This window comes from Ornithorhynchus anatinus, chromosome 8, assembly GCF_004115215.2.
Source record: "Ornithorhynchus anatinus isolate Pmale09 chromosome 8, mOrnAna1.pri.v4, whole genome shotgun sequence".
Lineage (NCBI taxonomy): Eukaryota > Metazoa > Chordata > Mammalia > Monotremata > Ornithorhynchidae > Ornithorhynchus > Ornithorhynchus anatinus.
This window is the reverse complement of record NC_041735.1, coordinates 51,007,999-51,029,548: the sequence shown is the minus strand read 5'-3', so window position 1 is coordinate 51,029,548 and position 21,550 is coordinate 51,007,999. Positions and strand designations below refer to the sequence as shown.

At 42.6% G+C, this 21,550-nt stretch overlaps 1 protein-coding gene across 1 annotated transcript in view; it reads left to right on the top strand.

Annotated features, from left to right (window-relative positions):
* Positions 1-2,867: 2,867 nt before the first annotated feature.
* The window catches only part of DYNC1LI1 (dynein cytoplasmic 1 light intermediate chain 1), a 41,257-nt gene continuing 22,574 nt past the window's right edge, over positions 2,868-21,550 (top strand). The window contains exons 1-2 of the mRNA XM_029071416.2: positions 2,868-3,085; positions 3,415-3,488. Of these exons, the coding sequence (XP_028927249.1) occupies positions 2,925-3,085; positions 3,415-3,488 (235 nt within the window). The 5' untranslated portion in view covers positions 2,868-2,924. The remainder of the gene's footprint in view (positions 3,086-3,414; positions 3,489-21,550) is intronic.

The following is a 21,550-nucleotide window of genomic DNA, read 5'->3' as shown; positions in this document are numbered from 1 at the left end:
TCGGTATTTGTTAAGCGCTTACTATGTGCCGAGCACTGTTCCAAGCGCTGGGGTAGACATAGGGGAATCAGGTTGTCCCACGTGGGGCTCACAGTCTTAATCCCCATTTTACAGATGAGGGAACTGAGGCACAGAGAAGTTAAGTGACTTGCCCACAGTCACACAGCCGACAAGTGGCAGAGCTGGGATTCGAACTCATGAGCCCTGACTCCAAAGCCCGTGCTCTTTCCACGGAGCCACGCTGCTTCTCTATATCTAGTATAGATATCAGTGACAATATTTTGGATAATTTATTGGGTTTTATATTTATTAACTATAGATAGGTACATTCTTGTAGTCTAAAATACTCAGGTACTGTACAGTATGGTTCCTAAACAGATAATAATAGAATAATAAAGTTTTTGTGAATTCTTTCCAGAATGTATTGGTTTTTCACTTTATTCGTGGTTTTGATAAAGAAAAAAATCATATTTCGCTCTGCATCCTCAGTGGCAAATGGGAGTATATTTCTAAATAACTGGGGATGAGGGAGGTGCTTGTGAAAACAATGAGGTCTCAATCACTTTGCGCCATAAATATCAGTGATAGTCTTAAGGAAAAATAAAAAAATAATTTATAGGTAAGCTTTTTTAGCAGGTTATGAATATGTTAAACCTATCATCAGTTATTTTTTCCCAAAAGCAAGGTGGAATGGCTGAATATAACAGAAATAGTAATTTGAGAATTTAAGTGGTTGAGTATAATAATCAGTAATGAGATACTTTAGTGAGAACTGGAACTCTACTGTATTTGGTTACAAGGAAATGTGGGCGCTCAAGAGATAAGGAGAAAATATTACCTAATCCACACTGTTTTTTCTCCTCTACAATAATAGTTGGCCCAGTGCTACTGACTTAATAAATGTAGATTCTAAAGTAAATCAAGATAATTTCATAGAAAATTCTTTCTGGTGTTTTCTGTAGATGGCGATTAGGTTTTAATAGTGGGGAAAGAAGGTCTCGCATTCCCGACTTACCCCGACTTTCTAATCCATCAATGAATGGTATTTACTGAGCACTTACTGAGTGCCGAGAACTGTACTAAAGGCTTGTCAGAGTCCAATACCCAGAGTAGGTAAACATGTTCCCTGTCCACAAGGTGTTTAGAGAGAAACAATTCAGTGCTATGCTTGATCAATAGTTGGTAGATGATGCTTTGTAAAAGTCCAACTGATTAAGTTACTGAAAATTAGGATGGTTAGAGAGCCATTTTAAGAGAACCAGAAACCTGATAAATTTCAGAAGTCTAAGCAACCACAAAAAATGGGAGAAATCTTTGAAGGCACACTAACAACATTAAATCCCTGTGGTTGACTAGATCCTTATGGATTTTCTGTGAGATCAGCAAAATTATATTAACAGTAATGATAAATGTAATGCATCTAATGCTTTAATTTAATGCACTGCTACACATTTTTAGCATCCACTGCTGCAAAGTGGGGTGAAAGTGTCAGTGTGCCTTTCAAAGGTGGGGAAGAGACAGAGTCAGGGAGAGACTGACAGACAGAGAGGGGCCTTGAGGACAGAGGCTGTCTCCCTTTTGATGTACTCTTCCAAGCACTTAGTTGAGTGTCCCTGCATATAGTAGGTGTTCAATAAATACCATTCAGTGATTGATCAGAGTATGTTGTGTCCTTTGGTTATTGGAAATTTTAGGAATCTCCTTCTAAGACACAAATAAAAAGATATATTCTTAAAAGTTTTTTTAACGTTCTTTGCATTAAGATACCTTTCCTAGCCCATTTCCTGAGCTCACTCCTAAAATCCTTGTACACGAGGTTGTCCATATCGATTTTTTTTAAAAAAGGAAGTGTCCGACTACTTGCCATAATAACTTTCACTTTATTTTCCTCACCTAGGCATCTTCTAGGTTCTTCATTCAAAAGCATTTATTGAGCGCTTACTATTTATTGAACCCTTACGATGTGCACAGCACTGTACTAAGGTTCTTTTGACATACGTGGGGGTGTTGAAAAAATAGGATGAAAAAAAATCCCCACATCCTTCTAGTGCGGCGTATACCAGGGAAATTCCAAAATCCCCAACTCTCATTTTGCCCTTTTTTCCCTTTTGTGAGGAATTAGCCTTATTTTCTTTTGTGAAACGAACCAATGGTTCCAATGAATTCTCCCGAGGGTGGGGGAGGAAAAAAAAAGGTATCTGCGACAATAAGGTTTTGAATTCGGGGCTCTTTTTCCATATTAAATCGACTCCTTCAAATGCCCTTTAGGACAGACGCGGGAAGGCATCTGTGGTCTTCAAGTGTATTTCTGAGGCGCTGAATGTGCCTTACATTTCCCCGTCTCGTTTGGGTGATAATTACGGTCCTGGAAATCGGGGATAAGGGAACGAAAGCCCTCGGAGGGTGTGGCTGGTGTCTCCAGCACCGAGGAGCTGCCGGGGGGTGGGGAAAACAACGTTTTAGGGGCCCGAAGGCCGACAGGATTTAAGGAGGAGAGCAGCAGCAGCAGCAGCAACAGCGGAGGGTGTGGTCCAGCCTTGGAGAGCGGAATTACCAGGGGGGCGGGGGACGAGGAAGGGAGAAAATGTCGGTGAGGGCGATGTCGGGGGCGCTTTGGGAAGCCGAGAGGGCGGCTGAAATATTGGGGAGACACAATCTTCCATTAAAGAAAGGAAATTGGGAACGAATGGAGCGTTTGGCGGCCCTGAGGCGCCCCGCGTGACCCGAGCCGACGAGGCGGGGGGGGGGGGCGCGCATGCGCGTCGGAGAAGCGTTAGAAGCGCGCGGCCCCGCCCTTTCTTCCTTCTCCCCGCTCCGGGCCCCGCCCCCCGTCCAGCAGGCGGCCGGCGAACGCCCCACATCCGGGTCCTCGCCGCCACCGCCTCGCTCCCTGAGCGGCGGGGCGCAGTGCGAGCCCGACCAAGATGGCGGCGGCGGGGCGAGCCGGCTCCTTCGGCTCCTCTCCGCCCGGACTAACCTCGACCTTCGCGGGCGGGGCCTCGGCCAACGGCTTCTCTTCCAGCAACGGCAACGGCGGCCCTGCCGGCGACGGCAAGGCGGACGAGGAGGACGGGCAGAACCTCTGGTAACCGCCCCCTCGTTCCCGGGCCCCCCCCCCCCCCATCTCCCTTCGGATCCCTCATCTTCTCACCGCCCCCACCATCCTCCATTACCGGTCCCCTCGAACCCTCCCGGGTCCTCGCAGGGCCCGGGCCAGTCCTGACGGCTTGGGCCTCCCCCGCTTCCTCACGACGCACCGACCGCCGCCCCTCATCCCACCCCCGGCCTGGCCCTGGGGCTGGAGGGAGGAGAGAGGCAGCCCCCCGGCTTCCCCTGCCCGTCTTGGAGAGGGTGGGGGTTCAGCCTGAGACCCCCCCCCCTCCGCCCCCAACCCCGTGCGTGTCTCTCCGTTAGGTCCTGCATCCTCAGCGAGGTCTCCACCCGCTCCCGCTCCAAGCTCCCCGCGGGGAAAAGCGTCCTGCTGCTCGGTAAGTGGGCGCCGGTTGTCCCCGAGGGGCGATCCGGGGCCGCCCAAGGCTCCTGGGTGTGGCGGGGGCAGCGGCAGCCTCATGATGTTGGACTGCAATGACTGGGCTCCCATTGCAGCCGCTTTTCATTGTGTTTTGCTTCCCAGCCCCACCCCTCCGCTCTCCCCCTCCGCCTCCCCTCCCTTTTCCTCCTCCTCCTCCTCTTCCCAGGCTCCCAGTCCTGTGCCTGCCTGTCGTGGGCAGCTGGGAGGGGTCGCGGTCCGCAGAATAGTTTGTCCAGCGAGGGGGGGGGGTCTTTGCTGGCCCCCCCCCGGGATCGACGGGCCCGGTTTTATGAGGATCCCTTCCCGTTTTCCTCCCCTCCCCACCCCCATTCTTCTCTGCGGAAAAGAGGATGGACCCGCGGTCCGTGGGCCTCGTCAGGTCCTGGTGGGCAGGGACCGAAGCTCCCTGTTCTCTTGTAATAATGTTGGTATTTGTTAAGCGCTTACTATGTGCAGAGCACTGTTCTAAGCGCTGGGGGAGACACGGGAATCGGGTTGCCCCACGTGGGGCCCCCAGTCTATTGTACTCCCCCGAGCGCCTAGTACAGTGCTCCGCACATAGCAAGCGCTCTCTAAACGCCCCCGATTTTGTGGAGAGGAGAGATGCATTCAGTGATGAGCCACACATCCGATGAGAGGAGACGCGGGAGAAGGGGATGCAGAGATACGGGGGGGGGGGGGGGGAATGGCGTAAGTCATTAATTTTTAATATATCATATGGGCAGTGGATGAGGTCCTGTGCCTTTGGCTGCCTGTTCATTGTCCGATCGGGCGTCTTCTGCTGTAGTCCTGTGGGTTCTCGCAGATTGGGAGGTAGTTGGCATTTTTAAGGAGCCATTTGAGCCAAAAGGATGTAAGTAGGGGGGGCAGTGAATGACCCCTGTCACCGTGGGAGTTGTCGTGCCGCTGGGATTGTTCCGTTTTCCTCCTTTCTAGGTACCGTTGTAAATAGGATTGTTTCGGGGTCTGTCGTAATCGACAAGAAACAGTACGGGGTTTCAATATGTCAGTTCAGGACTTCATCCAGTATGCAGATTTCTCTTTGGGCCATGCAGAAGAGTTTCTCTAAGGTATCGCTCGGTATTTGTTAAATTGAAATGGGATATATTTAAATCAGACCAGCCAAAATTGGAAATCGGGAAGTCCAAATTCAGTGCATTTCTCTTTCCTAGATAGATTTGTCCTAAATATTTAACGATGGAAACAAGAAATAGGATAAATGCCCCGTTTCTTGATGAATCATTCAAAAACGTACCGAATCCATGTGACAGTCTTCAGAATAGATGTTAACTTATTCTATGATTTTACAGTTGTCAGAGAACTAGTGACGTCCCCCAAAGTATGTCTAGCCCATCTTGATTTAATAGATAAGTAATTATTTTAGGAGTGGTTGTCAGAAAATATTACAACCTGATTCTTTGTAACTGTGTGTGTATGTGTATACATGTAGTCTTTAACCTGCATATAAAATGCATATGCAAGTTAAAGTAAGACTGTTGCTTACCTCCTCACTCCCCTTCTTCATATGAGAAATTCTTCTAAATAAAGATTGAGTTGTCTGCACACCGTAAACACTCAGTAAATACTATTGATTGCATCTTTACCTGGACTATTCCATCCATATGAAATAATCATCTGCACTTTGGCCATGTTGAGATTGCAGAAGGCTTTTAGGCATTTTTCTTCAACTCAGCGATAACATTTGTGCAGAGGCTGTGTTTAAGCAGAAGGTTTCATCTGCTCTAGCTTGGATGCTGGACAGATTCATTCAGTTGTATTTATTTGAGCGTTTACTGTGTGCAGAGCACTGTCTGAAGCCCATGGCCCTCTTGCTAATATTAGGAAGATAATATTAAGATCTTAAAAATCTCCAATATCAAATGGAAGAGGATTATTTTATATTTTTCTTTAACTATTCAGTGCGAATCTTGGCAAAACCACCCACGTTTTTCATTAGGGAAGTTAAAGTGTTGTATTGGAGTGGGATCATTAAAGGAGGAAAAAAGTGCTCATTTTTAGAAAAAAGTATTTGAAAAAGATACACAAGGGCAGACAAATGCAAGGGATTCCTGGAGGTAGTCGATGCAGACTACAAAGATAAGTATGTGGTGGTGGTGAGGGGGGAGTGTTCTAGCAGCTCTTTCTATAAAGATTTAGCAGTGAATTTATTTAGACTGTGTTTTTCATAAAAATCCAGACTTATTTTTAATTGGTATTGTATTTGGAGTTTGATATGTAGTATGAGTAGAAATGATGGGGAGGCTTTAGTCTTTTTTCCTTATTGTCGTGTATTGTAAGTTATTTAAACTTGGATTTGTAACCAAAAAAGCCCTTCCTGGAGTTAACTCTTGATTTTCCCAAACTGATTTATAGTTAGATTGCAGTTACCTAATCTAAAAATATCTTCCCATCAACTCAAAGATATTTTTTTTAAATGCATTTGTTTATGGTAGGAATATCATCTTGGTAAGCGATTCCCATAGCCACCCTTGATTAATTCTTTTGAATGTGGTCTACTTTGTTTTTAGAAGAATGTGGGCATGGTTCCCCATTAGAGTTTGACCTTTGTTGTTTGTTCCAGAAGCTAGCATGCTAGCTTAGCATCAGTGCTTACTTCAAAGAGGGAACCACTATTGTGGGATTCTGTACTGTCCTCTGGAGGCCTTCTCTTACTGTCCTGTGTTTGCTCTTCTCCCTCCCATCTCCCGCCTCCTCCATATCATTTCCCTAGTAGGATAATATAGCAATAAGAACTTTTCTTATAGTTTTGTTCAGTTCCCTTGAGTAGTTTTTCCATGAGGGCTTCTGAAATTGTTCAAGTAACTATGGTTAGAGGTGAAATAATGCAGAAGATGGCTTAATCCCTGACCTCTTGGTGCCTCTGGATTACCATTTATTTTTGAGGTACAGCACCCCGCTGATCCATTAACATGCCCAGTGTGGAAAGTTTGGTATATTTTCAGAGGTAAATACTATGTCAGTAGCTGGTATTGGGGTGCTTACTGTATATAGAGCACTGACCTAAGTGTTAGGGAGAGTTGTAGACAAGATCCCTGCCGACACAGAGCTTAACTAGGTAGTTAGGAATCAGAAATTTAGTCAGTAATCCTCTTTTTGTTTAGAATATTTTTTATAAATAAACTAAAACATGAATCTTATAAAATGTTAGCCAGTCAGTTGAATAATCATATCAGATGAGTGATTATTTGGTATGACCTGTCATTACAAAGGCTGATGTATACTCGGTTTTGCCTTTTATGCATGTTATCGCTTTGCATTTTGGCTAGAACATTGTTAAGGAATGAAGAAACATTCATCTGACAATATGAGCAGAAGAAATGGCTTGTGTGCACGTGTTCGGCATCAAAACAGGTGACTTCTTTGGTATGAGTTTTCCTCAACGTGGAGTTGTACAAGAGTGCAGCCACTGCATTGTAGGACAACTTGCTATATTTCTTTTTCGGTGATCTCAGGTATTTGAACAGTATGACAAACTATCTGCTTCTGTAGTATTGTAGACAAATGTGGTAATTTTAGAACATGGTTTTGTTAGGTACAATTTTACGAGGCATGGAATTCTCATAAACTATGCTTATTGGTTAAATGAAGAGATTGTAGATTAAAAGACCTTGTTTTTCTGAGGGAAATCTCAAATTACTTATGACTTTTGGACTAGGGAAGATGCTTGAAGATTGTATTTTTTGAGGATTTCTGTTGGATTTTTTTTACTAGATCAAACTTTGATTTGACTGTTATAATCATGTGTTCAAAGCAAGTTGTAACTCAATGTGGGAGGGTTCCTTGTTTCAAGATGGACAGTAGTTCAGTATTTTTTGGATTTTTCTGAACGTTGTTATGGGGCTTTTCTAGTATGTATATAATCTAGCACTTTATATCTTTGCCCTCACTGATGTCTACTTGACAATCTCACATCTCTTTTGGACTTCCACTGGAAGAAAGGCAGAATTTAAAAAAAAGAAGTTGGAATGCAAATCAGTTAACTTCCAAGCAGCTATTCTAAAAGGTTTGGTTGGGGAGGGTGTTGTAACTATTGTCTAAAATAAGGTTTTTGGGTTCTGGATTTCAGTTATCTTGATTCCATTTCCTCTGATACTGAGAGCTGGTTATAGTTTATTCCTTTGTAGGTTTCCTATGCAATAACTTTTTTTTTCTTTCTAGGGAGAGATTAATGTTGATTTTTACTACCTCAAGTAGTTTCATAGTTTCTCATTATTGTAGTGGCCTGGGTCCTTTAACTACTAATTTATCTAATAAGAGTTATAGCTTAAATTTATATAATACCTTACAAAGCAGTCACAATATTTGCAAACATTTTATCTTCCTGTGGGAAAAGGTGGGAAAAGGTAGACGGTTTGCCCAAGGTCAAAGAGAATTGATTGAGATGCCAGTCCTGCAGCATGGCTCAGTGGAAAGAGCCCAAGCTTGGGAGTCAGAGGTCATGGGTTCGAATCCCAGCTCTGCCACTTGTCAGCTGTGTGACTGTGGACAAGTCACTTAACTTCTCTGGGCCCAAGTTCCCTCATCTGTAAAATGGGAATTAATTGTGAGCCTCACGTGGGACAACTTGATTACCCTGTATCTACCTCAGCGCTTAGAACAGTGCTCTGCACATAGTAAGCGCTTAACAAATACCAGCATTATTATTACCAGAGTGTTCCTAAAGATTGAGTCAAGTGTGTTTCCTTATTAGAGTACCTTTAAGAAGGCTAGAGTACCACATAGGGAAGGTGGAGGTGTGGACGTGGTGATGTGGGCTGGGCTAGGACAGTAGGTGTTTTATAAATGGAGGAACAGGAGAAAGGGCTTGTCAAGGAAAAGAGATGGTGCCAGGCCCAGGTGAGTAAGCTTCAAACTTGTCACCATCTCTAGCTCTCATGAGCATTAGCAGAACTTGGTGGCAGCAGAGACATTAGGAATTCTTAGTGTGTGTGTTGGTTTTTTTTTCAAATTTCATCTTAATTTTAGTTGTCATCTCATATTTAGGATTTGGAATTAATGCCATGTATTTTATGCCATCTGAAATTTTAGGGGTTTTTTTCCCCCCTGAAATTATAATTCTGCAGCATTATCTTCTTCAGTATGTTGTTTTGTAATTCACTAAGGTTTTACTAAGTTAAAAATAAAAAACCACCTCAAAATGCAGCTATTTGTCTCGGTTCTTTTTCTTTAGGAAAAAATAGACTAAGTACCAACGGCCAAAGATCAGAATATTTGTGTGTGTTTGTGTTTATTCGTTCCTGAAAGGTAGCAAAATGGAAATCAAGGAACTGGAGACATTTCTCCTCTTTTAGTTCATGCTTTGGAGATGGTGGGAGTGGGAACTAATTTCAAGTATTGTTGCAGCTTGTTAGCGAAAGGTGACATTGTGTTTGGTCATTTTAGAAAACCTCTTATTTTAATAAATTCACAATTTTTTTCCCTCATGTTTATGTTCTACCTCATTGCCTAGAGATTACTGTAAGGTGTTGTAAAGGCCTGCATATCTGAAGAAGCCAAATACATTTTTCAGGTAAAGGATCCTAGAGCGAGAAGGGATTTCACAAGTTCATTTGGTCCAGTTCTGTCCCTTCAGGCAAGCAAACAAACTATCCAGGACAAATGGGGGTCTTTTCTCTTCTGAAACATCTTAAGGAATGGAGATTCCCTGGTAGAAAATGCTCCTGTACTCAAAAGTGGTGCCAAGACTGGATGGAGACACAACAGTGTCCGTTGCTTAGGAGGGTATGCGTAGATCATCTGTTCCATTGCACCCTCTTTCCAATCAACTTGCAATTTTGTTGGTTACAATGAGCTAAAATAGACTGATGATAAATTGATATGATGAAAAGTTAGTGAGGGAAAGTAGTACTGCAATTCTGAATTCCTTTTAAGGTAATGCAAATTTTAAAAATATTTATTGTGGAAAGTTGTCCAGATTTTGGGTGGGGGGGCGCGATTTATAGAGCATCTATAACACTTAAAGAAGGATATAAACTTTAAGGAGGTATTGCATCATTTTTCAGCAGACTTCTTGGCTTCTATTTGAAAAAATGATTTATGTAGACTAAGGACTTTGGATTGTTCCATTTATTTCAGCTTCTGCTAGTAGAGGATAGTTTTTTTAAAAAAAGGTCTTTATCAAAATCCCTAAACAACTGGAGTAGAATTGTGATATAGGAAAATATTTCTGAAGATATTTTGCAACTGTAATACAGGTGTTTTCACCAGGGGATAGCCTCTGGATTAGATAGTGGATGAGCTAGATCTCTCTGAGGCCTGGTGTCTGGATTATTTTCAGCCTTTCTGCTGGCAGGAGCCAGTGAAACAGAATTTTCCCTGTCCAAGTCAGTAGCTCTATCCCCTTCAGTTTGGTTCTCCCTTAGGCTTCTGCCAGTAGATTCCACTTCACTAATAGGAGAAAAATCATCTGCCTATTAATTTCATTTCCCTCTTATCCAAGACCCTGTCTGGGAAGGAGCTGAGGACCCTATCCTTCTCCTTTCCCACTAAGGCATAACTAAGTCAAGGGGAGAGTGTCTTTAACTTTATCTCTGCAATTTTTTCATGGTTGTGGAAGCATCCTGTAATTAATTAGGACCAAAAAGTGAACATACTTTATTTTATTGACTTTAATCAAAGTTATTTTGGAGAGTTCCTATAGTTTGATATTCACATTGAAATCATGGTGAAGCCTAGAAATGAGCTTAATGTGTATGCCTTCAGAGGTATCTGGATTCATGAAGAAGTCAAAGTGCTTTAAAAACCATTCCATATTGCCTGTGTTTTTCCCCCTGACCTGATAGGGAAAAAGGATAAGAGGCAGATAGAAAAGGAAAGGAAAATCAGAAGAGAGGTGGTGGTGCTATTTTCCTATTGCTGCTAGGCCTAGATACCTTCTGACCATGTGCAAGCCTCTGAGATGTGGATCTACTTCAGAGTGCTTTCCAGTGAGTTGAACCATAGCCCCAAATTGGTCTCTTGGCTCAGATGAGGATAGAAACATGTAGAACAAGAGAGGGAGAAGTAAGAAAAAAAAAGTCCTCCCTTTGTGCCATAGTTAAAATCATAAATATATTTCCGGTCATATACCACTTCATTTAACACCTCTGTAGGTATTCTGTTTGTTGTGGGAATTGGCTGCTGCTAAATTCTTGGATTACTAGGTAGTTCACCTCTACAAAATATGCTGTTTTATTCATTTCACTTTGTCATTTTGGTAATGATGTAAATTTGAGATTTCTCATAAATATATTTCCTAAATATCTGCTTTATTTTTACTATGTTGCAGTAATACACTCTTGGGCTTATTGATTCAGAAGCACACTTTGTGAGTCAAAGCCTGTTTCTTCCCCCCTCCCCACTCCCACCCCCGCAAGCCCTTAGGTATTCATCCTCCCACTCCCTTAGCATTTTTGAACATTGTCTTTATACTTGATTGTTTCCTCTACCTGTAATTAATTTTTATATTTGTCTCCCCTGCTAGATTGTAAGGTCCTTGAAAGTAAGTATTGTATACTTACTCTATTGTACTCCCCTGACTGTGTAGTACACTGTTTTGCACAAGCAGTGTGGCCTAGAGAAAGAGCATGCACCTGCGAGTCAGAGGACCCAGGTTAATAATAATGTTGGTATTTGTTAAGCGCTTACTATGTGCCGAGCACTGTTCTAAGTGCTGGGGTAGACATAGGGGAATCAGGTTGTCCCACGTGGGGCTCACAGTCTTCATCCCCATTTTACAGATGAGGGAACTGAGGCACAGAGAAGTTAAGTGACTTGCCCAGAGTCACACAGCCGACAAGTGGCAGAGCTGGGATTCGAACTCATGAGCCCTGACTCCAAAGCCCGTGCTCTTTCCACTGAGCCACGCTGCTTCAGTTGCTTGGTGTATGACCTTGGGCAAGTCATTTTCCTTTTCTGTGCCTCAGTTTCCTCAACTGTAGAATGGGGATTAAATACCTGTTCCACTCTTGCTTAGACTCTGGCTTTAAAGACCCCATTTCAGTCAGTCATATTTGAGTGCTTAGTGTGTGCAGAGCCCTGTACTAAGCACTTGGGAGAGTAAAGTATAACAGACACATGTCCCATCCACAGTGAGTATACATTGTAAAGGAGCAGGGACTGTCTGACCTAATTAACTTGTGCCTCCCCAGTGTTTGACACATAGTAAGCACTTAACAAATACCATTAAAAATACCATTGATTTTTATAAAGAGGCAGACTAATTTATTTTGAAATTGAAGAGTGGTAAATCCTGAAACACTGTCATCCATAACCTCTTTGGGAAAGGACAATTTTAAAAGCTGGGATCCTTCTTTAAGCTTCAGAACGATTGCAGATGGAGGTGGGATGTTCTGGAAGAGGTGTCCATGGCCTTGCTATGAGTTGGACTCGATGGCGTGAGACAAGATGAGGTGCAGCAAAAGGGTAGAAAGTGTTGGATTTTGGTCATTAGCCAAATGACAGGTGCAGATCTTTGAGGAAGCTTGTTTCCTAGGACTGTAAGTCCTCAAAAGTTTTCATTTGAGAATCAATTTGTTGGGGTACATGTCCCAGTGGACTACCTCTGGGAATCATTTCCCTCTCTGCTTCTGAAATTTTCACTCCTGAGCTTGTCGTGGTCAGGGAGTGTGTCTGTTGTAGTATACTCTCCCAAGCGCTTAGTGCAGTGCGTTGTACACAGTAAGCACCGAGTAAATACGATTGAAAGAATGAATGAATCCTAGTAGCCCCCCATTCCCAGCCAATAAATGCAAATACAAGCTGTTTTTAGCATCATAGCTGGTGAAAGCCTCTCTGATCTAAAAATGGGCTCAAAAGTGCCCTGAAAATGTGCTCAGGGAAGGTCAAAGAGCAGTGAATGGTAGTATCTCCCAGAAGTGAAAGTCTTCAGGCTTTGGAAGCAAAAGTTCTGTGGATTCTAGCTGATTTATTAGTATGTGAAGTTTTTTTTGTTTTGGTTTTTTTAAAGGGAGGATGCTGACACCAGGGGACAGTAAGAACAAGGGAAAATTAATTTTGTCCTCTGTCCTAAATAGTCTACTCACCTGTCAGAAGTCTGAACTAGATAATCTTTCAAGGAAGGTCCCTTCAAGTTTCATTTTTTGGCTGATTTAAAAAAATAGCAACAATAACATGGATACCTAGACTGCAAGGTTGGCGTCTATCAGGTCTATCAATTCTGTTATATTGTACTCTCCCAAGCACTTAATATAGCACTCAAGCCACAGTAAGCGCTCAATAAATATGATTTTTTTAAGGGAATCGTGGTAGACTACTTAGGAGACTAGCAGGTAGTTAATGAGTCTGAATCCTATAATGAATGGCTTTGTTTTGCTCTATGGAAACACTGCACCAAGATTTAGAATTTAAGGGGGAATTGTGTGGTTGGTTTTCAGAGAGAGGCTGGTCAGGTGGGCAGTGGACTTCACTGGGCTGACCCTTTCAAGTTCTTATCCTTCAGTCCCAGGTTTTGGAGAAAGGTCTAGCTAATAATTACTAATAAGTGCTTAAGTTAAATAGCTCAGGTCAATATAAGTGGTATGAAGTGTGAGCCAGAGGATGTGGATTCAGATTTCACTCCTCTGAACTGAAGCAGTTAATCACCACCTTGTTTGTATGTTTTTGCCATAACCCAGTTTATCTCATCTGTGATCAATGGTTACCTTTAGTTTTGCCCAGTAAAATTTACCTGGTTTTAGGTGTTCCTAAAAGACATATATGGAGACATTGTTGTGAATGGTAGAAAGACAATTAAAACTTAAATTTTTTTTTTTAACATTTCAAAGCAAGTTGGAAAGCAGTATGTTTTGTTTTAAGTCCAAGGTAAAAATATTCTTCCTAGTTCTTGAGCATACATCATACTCCTGTATGCAAAAGAAGCTGGGCCAAAACTTGGGTATACTGGTTCCCTTAGAAACATAATGCCTCCCTTTCCCTGTTTGTCCTTCCCATCCCCAAATCTGCCAGGCTATAAGTCTTCCTATTTTCAAGGCCCTCTGCAAATTGCCTTCACCAGTTAATTTTTAGGATCCCAGAACATCCCAGGTACATCTGTAAAATGGGGGTGAAGCCCCACGTAGGACAACTTGACTAGCTTGTATCTACCTCAGCGCTTAGAACAGTGCTTGGCACATAGTAAGTGCTTAACAAATACCATCATCATCATCCCAATTCCATTCCTATAAGCACTATGTATTTACATATATTTTTGTCTCTGTATTTGTAAAAGCAGTTATTCAGCTGTTATATCAAACTACATTTGTATTCTTCTTGCTAAGGTCCTTCTTTTGTGAGTGATTATCTTGTCTCTCCATCCCATTAGAGGGCAGGGATCAGTGTTTCTTGTTTTTGTACTCCCCCAAACACTTGGTGCTTCCTGCTGAAGCAGAAGTTAAATACCAGTGGTGCTGATGACAGCCATCACACAAACATGCAAGTGTTGGGTCAAAGACTAAAGCAGGTTGATGGGGCAATTTGATACACAGATCAAATATTTCCAGGCTTGAAAGGAGTCTAAAACTTGCTCTTGGTGCTAAATAAGGCAGTTAATGCTCATAGAAAGATACGATAGATGGTGACAAAAACATATAAATTTAATGTGTTCATTAACTGCTTTATCTCACAGGAGTGTCAGAGTTGGGTTGCAGTGGCTTGTATGGGAACCGAATGCATAAAATGACAAACATTCTGACATAAAAAGATTCTTATGGTGGCATAAAATCAGAAATCTTGTCTTTTTCCTTACATGGTAATTCAACAACCAAAAATCATTTTACAGACTACTAATAGAGGGAAATATTTACAAATAGTGAATTAAAAAAAAAAAATTTAGACCTCTGTGATTGCTACTGTTTTGTCTCTCACCTCCTAGCCATGATGTCTCTCAAGGCTCTATTTTGGGCCCCCTACTCTTTTTACTTTACACTCATTCCCCTGGGGAGTTTACTTGCTTTCATGACTTGTTACAATTTCTTTGTGGGTACTTCCCAAATCTATCTTGCCACACTGACCTCCTTTGCAGTGCTGCATCTTTGCCTTCTGCTCAGTAGATGTTGTTCCTCTGACACTTAAGCTCACTATGTCTAAAATTGAACTCCTCATCTTCTCTCCTAAATCCATTCTTCCACCTAACTTTCTCATTTCAGTTGACACCACCACCAAAAACCCACAGCCTTTTTCCAGAAACTCCCAATTTTCACATTATCCTTGACTTTGATATTTAGTCCACCACTAAGTCCTGCTGGATTTTCTCCCACATTTCCCATATCATCCCACCTCTCCATCCAAAAGGGCATCACCTTGGTTCAGGTGCTGGTCATCTCAGTTGGACTGTGGAGCAGACCTCTTCACTGACTTCCCTGCTATCAGCTTCTCCAGTCCATACTTCAGTATGCTGGCTGAATCATTTTTCCCAAATGTTACCCTGTATATGTCTCTCGAGTCCTCAAAATCCTCTAATGGCAGGGTGGTGGAGAGGGCATGAGTCTGAGTAGGGTGTGCCACACACCTTCAGGGAAGCACAGTCATGGGGTTCCTCAATTTTCTTTGTTTTAGTTTCCCATCCTTTTGTCCCAACCCTCGCTGATGCTTTCTCCAGCAACTCCACAACAGAGACTGCTAGCAGCGAGGGAGTGAGCAGGTGTGTCTAGAAGCAGCGTGGCTTAGTGGCAAGAGCACGGGCTTGGGAGTCAGAGGACTTGGGTTCTGTCTGCTCTGGGACCTTGGGCAAGGCACTTAACTTCTGTGCCTCAGTTACCTCATCTGTAAAATGGGGATTAAGAGTGTGAGCCCCACGTGGGACACGACACCCTGATTACCTTGTATCTACCCTAGCGCTTAGAATAGTGCTTGGCACATAGTAAGCGCTTAACAAATACCATAATAATAATACTTAAGGTCAGTGTACTCTGGCTCAGTTCCAGGAAAGTGCTTCAGTTGTCAGGTTGTAGCAAGCTAACATGAGTCTTCCTGAGCACATTGGTTCAGTATCCCTGATATGTTATTACTGTCATTTTCATTGATATTGTTGACGGGGGAGGCAGTACGGCATACTGGAAATTGAATAGGGTTGGGAGCATGAGGCCTGGGTTAGAGTCCAACTTCACCACTGGCCTACTGTGTGAACGTAGACAAATTGTTTAATCTCTCTGGGCCTCAGTTTCCTCATCCGGGGGAGAAAATATGCTGTGAGCTCCATAGGGACTATGTCCAATCTCACAACCTTGTATGTGCCTTCATGCTTAGCACATAGTAAGCACTTACTTAAAGTCATAGTTGTTATTGCTTCCTTGGTGAAAAACCACTGTCTGAAATGCTGGGGAAAGGTATGAGGATAATAATTCAGTTGCAATCCCTGGTTTACAAGGGAATCACAGTCTGAAAAAGGAAGGTGGGAAGTAAGGAAAACGTAACAGACAAGCAAAGAAATAACATAATAAAAGCACAGAAATAAAATCTCAGTAATTCTTTTCCAGTTGCCATTAACCACTCATTTCATCTCCTCTTCTCCCCATAAACTCTTCTCCCCATAACTAGGCCCAGAACTCTGCATATCAGTGCATTTTACTCTTCCCTCTTTAAACTTTTTTTTTTTTTCCCAGACCCATGAACAAGCAGGAAGAGAAGAATTATTGCAAATAAGGCTCAGGCTAAGCCCAGAGCTCTATATTGTGGCTTCAGGTTCAGTGTCATTGGTGACAGGTGTCATCTACCCAGTGTTTAGTGGCACATAGTAAGTGCTTAGCAAATACCATAAAAAGGATTAAGCGCTCAGCTTCTTGGGCAAGCTGGATAGAGTTTAAGTGAGACAGTGTATCTTAAATAGTAAAGCCCTAAGGATAGGGGCTGTCTTTGCTGTGCACTCGGCGATAGTCTACCACTGCACCATGAACATGAGGGTGTTTAATAAGCTGCCGAACTAGAGAACTTGATTACGAAACTTGATTTTAGTTTAAGTGCCTCAAGGAAGAGGACTTTGTCTCTTTTTTATGGTACTCTTTGAAGCACCTAGTTCAGTACTCTATTCACAGTAGGTCCTCAATAAATACTGAGTGAATTAATATGGGGGTCAAGTACAATGGATTGGGGCCTTAGTAGTGGAGACTAAGAGGTGTTAAAGTGACAGGATTCCTGTCGGCTGGGCAGAAGGGATGGCATTGAGCCAGGCACCCTCCTCCCATCTCCTAGCCAAAGGGACAGCCTGGGGCCAGGGTAAGTGGTTCAGCAAATGGGGAGAAACAGCGAGGGGATCCTTTGTGTTTAGAAAAGAATTGCTGAGGAAGTGGGGTGTTGGGAGAGAGGAGGCTGCCCTGACCATCCTGGGGACCCCTGCAGGAGCTAGAGCCTGTGGTGGGGAGGAGAGTATATTCATGAAGCAATCAATACTATTTATTGAGCACCTACTGTGTGTACTAAGTGCTTGGGAGGATGCAGTAGAAGTAGTAGACATGATCTCTGCCCTCAGAGCTTTCATTCAAGAGTGAATTCCAATTTCTACCCACTCTCAGCTCCTGTTGGAGTAGGGGTTTCATTCTTGCATTGTTGGAGAGGAGGGTGATCCAGACACCAGGGAACCTGCCACGTGTGGACCCTGAAGTTCATGATAATGAGAAGATTTTGACCATGTGGGTCCCAGCTTCTGCATATATGTAGAGCTCAGAATGGGCCAGTCTGGGTTGATCAACTTCTAGGCTGAAAGCTCATTGTGGGCAGGGGCCGTATCTACCAACTCTGTTGTGTTATGTTCTCCCAAGTGCTCAATACGTTGCTCTGCACACAGTAAGTGCTCAATACATATCATTGATTGATCAGTCGTAACCGTAACCAAACTTGGCTGGCTCTAATGTCCTTCTGGTGCCTCTGTAGCCTAGTTCTCTTCCTCCCTAGCCCCATTTTAGAAATGGGTATGGACCAAAAGTAGCCCCGTGGAGACTGGGGGAGAGCTGCCTGATACTTTTTCTGCTCTAGGTTTTTTGGCCAGCAGGACCCAGCCTCTGGTCCTAAGGTGAACATTTTGCACCAGTTGCGGTTTTCACTGCCTTATCTCCGTCCCAATGCAATATCTGGTCTTATGGGAAAGAGCACAGTACTACCAGTCAGGAAACCTGTTCTATTCCCATCTCTTCCCCTGGCCTGCTGAGTGATATTGGGCAAGTTCAGATCTCAGGACCTCAGTTCTTCATCTTTAAAATGGATGGTAGACTGCAACCCCTATATGATAGAGGGACTGTGGCCAAACTAATCACCTTGTAACTATCCCATTGCTTAGCACATCGCTAAGTATTGTGGAAGAAAAACTTCACAGACTCTACATTGTGCTTCAGTGGGTATGTTAGAGGCAAATTTATTTGTTACTAGCGCTGCTTCTAGCACTAGTAGGGAAAGGCGATTGACGGACAGAGTCCTCTCCCTCTTAGTGCTAGAAGGCATTATAGGGCATTATAGTGGCACAGGGTGCCAGAAGGCATTAGTCCTCAGGAAAATGGGAAAGGGACAGTCCAAAGAGGTACCTCTCCTGCTGAAGGGAACTGTAGCTTATTATATATGGACCTAAAGCTTGCAAGGTCTTAGATAAATGGAATTTTTATAGCCAGGATAATCCTACTAAGCAGTTCCCTACAGAAGGAACCTTTGATTTAGATAAATTAGTTCACCTTCATGGAACATTGGCATCTTAAGGAAATAAAATTGAACAGGGTAGGTGGGATCCACATCTTAATTGTTATGACGAGACTTTTAGAAGGCGCCGGGGATCTCAAATGAGAAGTCCTAAAGACTCTCAGTAAAAGTTAAAGGTCTGAGTTTTTTCCTTTAAACAGAGTTTTCAGGGACTTACCTACTTTATCCCCCAGAGCCCTTAAAGCTCCCTATACCCTCTCCTTCCTGAGACGAAGGAAGGAGATGAAGAAAAAGAGACTGTTTAGGACCTCTTGAATGCCTCAGGACAACCCCTGACTGATCCTCCACTTTACCTTACAGAAAGAAAGAAACCTATGGCATTTTCACCAGTATTTGGTCATACCAGAAGCCATAGAAATTCTACAATTCAGACCCCTCTTAGGCAGATGCCGGGAGGACTGGGGTTGGTCACTCTCCATGCTCCATGGACCCATGGTGACTTTCATAATCTGGTTAAAGAGTTCCCTAATATGGGGCAAACCACAAAAGTTTGAGAAGCAGCATGGTTTAGTGGGTAGAGCATAGGCTGGGAGTCAGAAGATCATGGGTTCTAATCCCAACTCTGCCACTTGTCTGCTGTGTGACCTTGGACAAGTTACTTAACTTCTCTGTTTCTGTTACCTCATCTGTAAAATAGGGATTGAGACTGTGAGCCTCACTTGGGACAGGGACTATGTCCAACCTGATTTGTTTGTATCCATCCCGGTGCTTAGTACAGTGTTTGGCACATAGTAAGCACTTAACAAACAGATACCTGTCTACTTGTTTAGTTGTTTGTGCCCCCCTCCCCCCCTTCTAGACTGTGAGCCCATTGTTGGGTAGGGATTGTCTCTATCTGTTTCCGAATTGTACTTTCCAAGCACATAGTACAGTGCTCCGCACACAATAAGTGCTCATTATGATTGATTGAATGAATGAATGAATGAATGAACAAACACCATAATTATTATTATTGAGGAATTAGAAACAGTAGTACATTGTTATAATCTTACCTGGGCCACATGAATCAATGATTATGGGCTCTTCTGCCTTCCGAAGTATGCGGATGCCTGTACAGGGAGGCTGAATGGCCAGAGGAGGACCCAGGTTTCCTTGGACCTGTGGGAGGTCAGGCCAGGAGAAAACTAGTAGAGTCCATTGACATAATGTACCCAAGAAAAACCGATTGGAGAAAGATCAGCAACTGCAAGCAATTTAAGGAGAGTTCTGCGCTGATTATTTAGATGTCCTCAAGGGAGTATTTGAAAGATACTCAGGCATTAAGGACCAAGCCGAGCAAGCACATTTGAGCAAGGACTCCTCCCCAAGCTGCAAGAGCAGTTAGAGATGATTTGTGTAGGGTGGCAAACAAAACCACTTGAAGAACTTGTGGCTGTAGCTAACTATTGTTTAGCTTATCAGGAGAAAAGGAAAAAGGGGCTTGAGGCCAGACTAATGACCCCCAAATACAAACCCACCAAACACCTCAAGGGCGAGGGAAGGGTGTAGATTTTAACCAAGATAGAGGGCTGGACAGGAATTTTAGCGAAAACAGACAGATACGGACATTGAAAACATGAATGTTACTGTTGTAGAACTTTGTTCTGCCTTCTTTTCCATTCCTGTACACCTGGACAGTCAGTTCTTTTTCACTTTCACTTACTGAGGATTGCAATATATTTGGACTAGACTACCCCAAGCCTACATGCTGCCCATCTTGATGTATTTATCCTGTATTTTACTTTGATTAAATTAGATGCTGTACTGTATAAACGAAGCTCTGGTTTACTCAGAACTGAGCTGGCCTTGACTAACGGGAATCTCGGCTGCTCAACCCCCTCTTCCTGCTAGTGCTAGAAGAAGGTGCTAGTAGTAAATAAACTTCTCTCTAACATATCTGCTCAAACACAACTCGAGAGTCTGTGACATTTTTCTTCCACAGTACCTAACCAGAAGTGTTAGTGTCATAGTGACAGCAGTACTTTTAAGCACTTTGTCCCAGACTCCCATTCTGGTAAAAATTGTTTTTTAATTTCACCCCGATCCTGATTAATTAGGGCTTAATAGCAGACATATTTTAATAATTATAATGTAAGTTTAGTGATTGAGTTAATGATTTCCCCTACAAAGTAACATTTGAAAAGTAACCATTTGAGTTTTAAAAAGATTGGATTGCAGTTGAGGAAGATGGAGTTTTCATCTTTGAATGCAGAACTCTTGCTGCCGTTGCTGCTGTTAGTATTTGTTAAGCACTTACTGTGTGCCAAGCACTGTAGCAAGTGCTTAGATTCATTCAATCATATTTATTGAGCATTTACTATGTGCAGAGCATTGTACTAAGCACTTGGAATGTACAGTTGGGCAACAGGCATATAAAGTAGGTCAGACACATGGGCCTTGCAGTCTGAGTAGGAGGAGGAACGGGTATTGAATCCCCATTTTACAGATGAGGCAACTGAGAAACAGAGAAGTTATATGACTTTCCCAAGATCACCCAGTAGGTAAGTGTCACAACTGGGATTAGAACCCAGGTCTTCTGATTCCCAGGCCTATGCTCCTTCCAGTAAGTCTTGTAATTTGTGAAAATAATAAAATTTACAATATAAAATCCTAATAATAATATATGCTTGGACAGTTGGGATCAAAGATCACTCAAAACAAAATAAAAATTACATGAATCTGCATGCGTTTTTTTTAAAAATAACAATAAGTATTAAGTTCTTTTGTGTCAATTACTATGCTAAACTCTAAGGTAGGTACCAGATAAGCAGGTGGGATGTAGGACACATAGTCTAAAATGTAGGAAGAACAGGTATTTTATCCTCATTTTTCAGATGAGGAAAGTGAGGCACAGAGAAATGAGTTGCCTAAGATCAATTAGCAAGTAAGTGGTGGAACTACAGATAGAATTGAGGTTTCCTGACTCAGGCCATGCTCCTTGCCTTATGGTCAGTAGAAATTACTTAATTTAAAAAATGATTTCACTTTTTTGTGGGTTTGAGTGAACCCGAGAAAAATAAACGTACTGGATAAATTAAGCCTAAATTCTTTAAGGACCTAATAAGCCTAAATTCTACCATAATCCAATAAGTTATTCTATCAAAGCATAAAGAAAACTGAGAGAGATTTTGGGGAAAAAAAATGGCATTAAAAACAAAGCAGTGAGTGGATTATTTTAGGAAATAACTCAGAAATATTTTAGGAAAATTGTATATAGTATTACAGAGGTAAAATAAACTAAAGGAGGACATCTGGTCTGGCCTTTGATTCAACAGCAAAAACGTTGCAAAATGGATCAGCTAAACTATTCCTAAACTGGGTAGCGTTTTATTCCTGTAGCATTCAAGTAAAAGTGATTTTTCC